This window comes from Symphodus melops (genome assembly GCF_947650265.1).
Source record: "Symphodus melops genome assembly, chromosome: 22".
NCBI lineage: Eukaryota > Metazoa > Chordata > Actinopteri > Labriformes > Labridae > Symphodus > Symphodus melops.
The window spans coordinates 410,211-417,330 of NC_136712.1; the positions used below are offsets into that span (position 1 = coordinate 410,211).

The 7,120-nt window shown below is 46.3% G+C and overlaps 1 protein-coding gene across 1 annotated transcript; it reads left to right on the forward strand.

Moving 5' to 3' along the window:
• Positions 1 to 930: 930 nt before the first annotated feature.
• LOC306818158 (uncharacterized protein) lies at positions 931 to 3,943 on the forward strand. Its single transcript, XM_079335532.1, has 6 exons — positions 931 to 1,177; positions 1,896 to 2,058; positions 2,155 to 2,256; positions 2,520 to 2,645; positions 3,351 to 3,392; positions 3,682 to 3,943. Exons 1-6 carry the CDS (start codon positions 996 to 998, stop codon positions 3,778 to 3,780), a joined length of 714 nt encoding a protein of 237 aa, XP_079191658.1. The 5' UTR covers positions 931 to 995; the 3' UTR covers positions 3,781 to 3,943.
• Positions 3,944 to 7,120: the final 3,177 nt, after the last annotated feature.

Consider the following 7,120-nt stretch of genomic DNA (forward strand, 5'->3'; position numbering starts at 1 on the left):
GTGTGTGTGTGTGTGTGTTTGTGTGTGTGTGTGTGTGTGTGTGTGTGTGTGTGTGTTTGTGTGTGTGTGTGTGTGTGTGTGTGTTTGTGTGTGTGTGTGTGTGGACAGCAGTGAGGTAAACATGTATAAACAGAAACTCTGATGTCACAGAAGATGTTGATAGGAAAGTCTTACACCTCAATACTTTCATCAGAATCACAACTTTTGTATTGAACTTACAAAATGTTCCAAAAAGAATCAAAAATATTTATGTATTTATTTTATTATTTTTTGATGTGAAGTTTTTCTAATTGGTTCATATCAGTTTGAGTTTAACATCTAGAGGTAATTAGAGGAACTTTAAAAGCCTCTACAGCTGCTGAAGACGAGCATTTTGACATGTTTGTAATTTAAGTTTTGTCCTCGACCCGTCTTCATGATAATCTTTATTGTGTGGAAGAAAAACAAAGGCAACAAGACAGAAACATAGACTGGTTAATCTGAAAAAGTTTACCTGGATATGTACCAACCCTGCCTTTAATCTAAATACATTATTAATTTTCCAATGCATAATTACAATTTTGTATTTTTTGAATGTACATTTATTTACTTTAATTTCAATGTTAAAGAATTAGAGGTTTTTAGTTGGTGTTTCCCTTTAAAAGTCGACCATCATGTCTGGTTTCATTTAGGTGCAGTAGAAATAAAGCAGAGTGAGACATCTTTTCTAACAGTGGGCGTCTTTGCACTCCCTCCTGTGAAGTTTCTGTTTTTAATTTCAGTTTAACTTTAATTTGATATGATTTAATATTGTATAACGTGTGGTGACGTAAGGACAGATTTGAGGCGGAATATTTACTTTAAAGTCGGTCATAATGTCTGGTTTTATTCTGTTACTAAAGAAGTGATGCGGAGTGAGACGTCTGTATTTCCTGATTTTTCAGGATACACTGCGCAGGCGCAGAGTGATTTTCCTCCTCAGTGTATGTGGACCTCCATGCCGCGAGTCTGCTTTAATGTTGCTTTCCCGCCACTCGGCGCTGCTCTGCGGTCAGTGTATTCGCGTCACGCGCGCCTCGCTGTGGTTCTTCAGCTGCTCTCAGATCAGCTCTGCTGCTGCTCACAGGAAGAGTTTCGCGCTAAAATCAAGAGCGGTCACACAGACAGCCAGCAGCCAAAACTACAGCCGAGACAACAGGTAAAACAGCTACCTTTACCTGTGACACGAGCCCTCTCTGTCCAGGTGCGCTGCTGTTAGCTCTCTATGTGACTAATATTAGCTTTCATGCTGTGAGTGAGCTAACACTGTTATATCTCCCATCTGTGTTTACTGTGCTGCTAGCATTCATCTGAAGGTATCAATTATATATATAATATATATGTGTGTGTGTATATATATATGTATATATATATGTGTGTGTATATATATATGTATATATGAAGGAGAAAAAGGGCCAGACAGGAGAAGTAAATGAGTGGATGATTGTTTTGAATTTGGCACTAAGAGAAAAGTCATAATGTTGTTAAAAAGGTTGAGAAGTTAAAAAGTCTAAATGTTGAAAGAATAAAAAAAAAAGTGCTTGTTGGCGCCCCTTTGGTGGCGTTGGTGAAGATTTTATAATTTGTGGCCTCAAATTATAAAATTTTCAACAATGTCACCAAAGGGTCTCGGTTAAAAAGTGTGTAATGTCGGAAATAAAATGTGAATGTTGTGAAAAGGCTGACAGTCAGATTCTCTCAATGTCAACTTTTCAGATCAACAATTCAATTAAAAAATCTATAAATACTTTTTTGTTTGGTCGAAGAGTAAAAATAGTTTTCATAAAGTAAAAGTGTTATTATTTATAAAGTAAAACGGGTCGTGTTATATCTGGTGTGCGACTTCCTGTTCTCTCCTCCCGCCTGCGAACGCTCAGAAGAGTCATGCCGTCCAACGTGGAGATCAAAGCCAGCGTGAGCGACCGGACGGCGTTTGCAGAGAAGGCCGCCCTGCTCAGCCAATCAGACGGCACCATCATCAAACAGCACGACACGTTCTTCAACTGCAGCCAGGGTCGCCTGAAGCTACGAGACTTCATGGTGAGACGGTACTGTGTGTGTGTGTGTGTGTGTGTGAGCGCCACCTGTTGGCCACTGTGAGTAAAACCTTCACTGAATGAAACGTTTGTTTGTTAGAATCAGTCCGGTCAGCTGATTTTCTACGAGCGTCCTGACACCGATGGACCCAAACTGTCCCGATACTCCATCAGTCCCACCAGCGACCCGCCAAGTCTCAGGGTAAAACACCAACCTGTGTGTGTGTGTGTGTGTGTCTGTGTGTGTGTGTGTGTGTGTGTGTGTGTGTGTGTGTGCGTGTGTGTGTGTGTGTGTGAAACATTCAGGTATGTAACTGTGTGTGTGTGTGTGTGCGTGTGTGTGTGTGTGTGTGTCTGTGTGTGTGTGTGTGTGTGTGTGTGTGTGTGTGTGTGTGCGTGTGTGTGTGTGTGTGTGAAACATTCAGGTATGTAACTGTGTGTGTGTGTGTGTGTGTGCGCGTGCAGGCCGTGCTCGCAGACGCTCTCGGTGTTAAAGGCGAGGTGAAGAAGGAGCGAACACTGTTCCTGATTGGACAAACCAGAGTTCACCTGGACACAGTGGAGGGACTGGGGAACTACATGGAGCTGGAGGTAACACACACACACACACACACACACACACACACACACACACACACACACACACACACACACACACACACACACACACACACACACACGCACGGCCCCTCTCTGGAAGGGCTCGGGTGTACTCGCTGCTTTCTGGCTCCATGTCCTATTGTTTACGGTGAGAAGGCAGACTCAGAGGGCAGAACAAACACCTAGCTGTGGGAGTGTCACCCACCTGGGGGAGGGGCTACTGCCCTTTGTGATGTCATGAAGGGGAGGGGCTACTGCCCTTTGTGATGTCATGAAGGGAACATCTCCAAACGGCCTGTTTGAGCAGGCAGAAGACGGGGAGGATGGACTTTTCTCATCATGGGGGGGTTTGTCGACAGACATGTTAGAGGAACATGGAGGAGAGGATTCTGGGTAATATGTGACCTTTAAAAACGTATTTCTGAGAGACAAAATGAAACTCCTACGTAAAGTACAAACGTAGTCATCCAGCAGTCCCATCACTTCGTCACGGTCTTTAAGAGCAGCCTGGAGATTTCCTAGTGAAGCAGATGGAGAGAGAGAGAGAGAGGGGCGAGCGAGCGAGCAGGTAACTGAGCTGGAAATCTCCTCTTCAGTGAGAACGTCCCAAAAGACACAAACAGGTGCGAGTAGATGTGTGAGAAACCAACACGGATGGAGAGAAGAAGATGAACTAACACGTGTTTGTTGGTCCAGGTGGTGATGCGTCCCGATCAGACGGTGGAGGAGGGTCAGCAGGTACGTCACTTCTCCTTCATTCTTCCCCGTGTGTCCGTGTTACTCTGTAAGTACTGAAAACATCCACAAGATGGCAGCAGCTTCTGTTTTTGTTCCCTCTGAGGAGACGAGTGTTTGCAGCAGTTCAACTTCTCACTGTCGATGTCACCGTGGCGCTCCTTTAAAACATAAAATAAATCTATAGCGTCCCGTGGAGTCTCCACCCATCTCTGCAGGAGTTTATGAACCTCTGAAGGTTTCTGGTGGAGTTGGAGAGTTTGCTTTACCTGCTTTGTTTGGATCTCCTCAGATTGCAGAGGATCTGATGGAGAAGCTCGGAGTCTCAAAGGAGAGTCTGGTGACCGGAGCGTACATGGACCTTCTTCTTCAGGGACGCAAAGAGACATAAAACAAACGCACCCGAGTCACAATAGAAACCAGAATATTAAAACAGCAGCTGAGGAGTCTTTATTAGTTTCTATGAAATGTTGAATCTCTGTATGTTTGAATCTCTGATGTGGAAAGAAAGTTTTTCCTTTTTCTAAATGAATAAATGTTGTTTTTCCTACAAAGCTGCTTCCTGTGTGATTTTCACTCTGCTTTGATTCACTTCGATCTCCCGTCGAGACAGATTTTCCTTTAAAACCAAGATGACCTGAGCGTGACCACACGCTCCACATGTCACCTAAGAAACGTTTCAGAGTTGAAGGAAAGTTTGAGAGGAATCCAGCCGGCGTGCTGTGGGCCGTTAGTCTGCACCTGGAGCCTGTTCATGAGGATTCTGTTTAAAAGCCTGACGCCTGAACGCACCTCGGACTCACTTAAACAGGTTTTAATTGCCAACAGGTGGGTGGTTGCTACGGAAACGGCTGTCTGAAATTATGTCTGAAAAAATGTAAGTCCCAATAAACAAATATTCAGCTTGATGGGAAACTTTTATATCGCTGAAGCGTAAACGTCCCTGAAGTGAAGAAGAAGAAGCTCTGATGAGTCGTGGAACGGGAACTCGGCGCTCTGAGTCTTCTCGTGTTTTTAAAGAAGGAAATGAAGTCAAAAACATAATTCTACTAAAAGTTCAGTGATGGGAACGTTTGACCAGCAGGTTGTGTTTCTGCTGCGAGCGACGCTGAGACTCCAAACAATGAACCAACAATCAGAAAGATGAAGGATGAGGGGACCAGACACGATCCGATCCAGGGAATATCAAACATTGGGAAAGAGCGCCGGTGACATCGACGGCATCTTTCTGGAAAGTTGAAAGATTTGAGTGCTCGGGGGGGGGGGGAAAGACACTTTTTTCCTCCTTTAGTTTTCTTGATGGCTCCTTGAAGGAAGACTTGTCCAGGTGAACTCGTCTGTGAAGTCGCAGCTCGTCGCTCTCCGTGCTGTGATCATGTTTTCATGCGTTTCGGTCTAAGAGCGAACAGGAGCGCACGCAGTCTGCTTGTTGACTCCATCGATGACATTTACACTCCATCTGTTCTCACTGTTAAATAAACAGATTTTACTTCATGTTCTCTCAGTCACAGTGGGCGGTGTCTGCTCGGAATCATCCAGAAAGGAATCCACAGACGGGAGGGTTCAGACTGCTGTTGTTTCACACACAGATGCAGGACCAATCACAGCCAAGACACCCGGGCCAAACCTTTGGCGCTACATGAATAACAGCGAGTCCTGCTGCTAGCCGGATGTTTCCAGACTCTTCTGTAGGAGGAGCTGTGCAGATCTGTTACAACACTAACAGCTGCTCTCTTTACATTTTTAACACTTTCATTCCAAAACTGTCATTTAAAGGCAGGTTTGGTGCGTCGCTAAAGCTAGCATGATTTTGAAAGTAGCATTCCCTCAGTGCTCCTCCTGCAGTCCAATGATCCGTCGTTAGCTGAACTGTTCGCAGCATTGAGGCTAACACACGCTGAGGTGCCATTCAGTGTCAGCGTGGACGCTGAAGTAGAAATGTATCCTTCACATTTGGAGTCTCGCCCTGTTGCTAATCTGTTGTCGTTGGAATATGTTCGAGCAGATTGGATAATGAAATGAGGATTTTTCAGTGAAAGCCTAAATGAAGCTCCAGCTTGAACAGATGGACCTGTAAGTCTGGATTTACACAATGTGTTGTGAAGGCTTGAAGTTCTTAACGAATGCAACAAACCGCCCAGACGCACCGCCGTGCAGGATGAAGAGCTGAAGGGCCAAGCTTGACCAGATCAGATCATTGGGACTACAAACTCCTTGATGCGTTCTGGAACAGATGAGGAGCAGGCTCATCAGAGCTCATCAGAGCTCATCAGAGCTCATCAGAGCTCATCAGCATTCGACAGGGAACCATTGTTGGCTCGCTCAGTGGCCATTTCAGACTGGTCACTGGCGGCCCGTCCAACCAGCGTTCGTCACTGTCGTGTCTGCTTCCTCCTCGTCCTCTCGTTCTCGTTCTCCCTCCCAGATGGATCCCTTCACAGACATTCATGATCACATGGGGCCCCCTCAGGGAGGTCTCCTATGTCGCTGCAAAGTTTGCACACTTTGAGCCACTGCTGTGGTTTAGAGTTTGCCAGCCCTTGAGGGCCCCCTACTGGCCTGGAGTCCCAGCTCCTCTGGGTCCATTTCATGAAGACTTGAGAAACAGAAGGATTGTGCCTGCTATGACGCAACACGTAGAAAGACCTGCTATAGAAAATGTGACATTGGATGGATTGCTGAAGATTTGCAACAGACTTTGTGACTCTGAGTCTACTGCAACCGCAGCCACTGATGGGCGCGACAGCCCCACCTAGTGACGGGCGGCTGCAGTGCAGAAGATCGTGATGGTTTGTAAATGTGATGTAGACAATTCGTGAAGCTCGCGTCAAGATCACGTTGACATTGAGCTTCATCAGGAGCAAAGTCGACGAGCAGCCAGCAGACAGTCCATAAAGTCACTGCACTGGATCACCCCCCCCCCCCCCCCTCCGCCCCCCCCAGGCACACCTGGTTGGATTTGATCCAGGCTGTCCACTTTGAGGACCTGTGTACTACAACATGAGCACAAAGCTATCCACACTGACAGTATAATGTAGCAGAGATGCTAACTGTTAGTTTCATCCCGTTGATTGATTGAGACATGAAACAGACTTCTGAAACTTCGTCTCTTCTGCACGTTGAGAGCTGGAGCTTCATGGTTAACCCTTCGCTCGCCCTTCGATGATGAACACATGCAGCGTCGCTGCTTCGATTGGTCGGTTTAAAGGAGCCGACGACGGATTGAACCGCTCCCCTTCTCTCTGGCGTCTCAGTGACTGAAAGGAAAAACACTCTTCATCTCCTCAAGCAGGGGTCATGTGACTCTTTGCCACGTGCGCTCTGATTGGTCGAGCCCCTGCTCAGAGCAGAATACAATAAGATGAAATTCCTCCTGTTTATTTATCTGCTTTATTTCCCCCCCCCCCCTTTAAATCATCAGGGTTCATCATCGCTGGCCGGCGATGAAGCTGCTGATCCTTTTTCTTTTTCTTTTTTTTGTACTTTTGTATCGTTGCCATGACGACGGGGCCGCTCCTCCACACCCACGCTGCTTACCCCTCTCTCTCGTTCTCTGACAGCGAGCAAGCAAGGGAGCGAGAGAGAGAGAGGGAGAGGGAGAGAGAGAGGGAGAGGGAGAGAGAGAGAGAGAGAGAGAGGGAGAGAGAGAGAGGGAGAGAGAGAGAGAGAGAGAGAGGGAGAGAGAGAGAGAGAGAGAGAGAGGTGTGTTTTCTAACCCACGCATTGGAGTG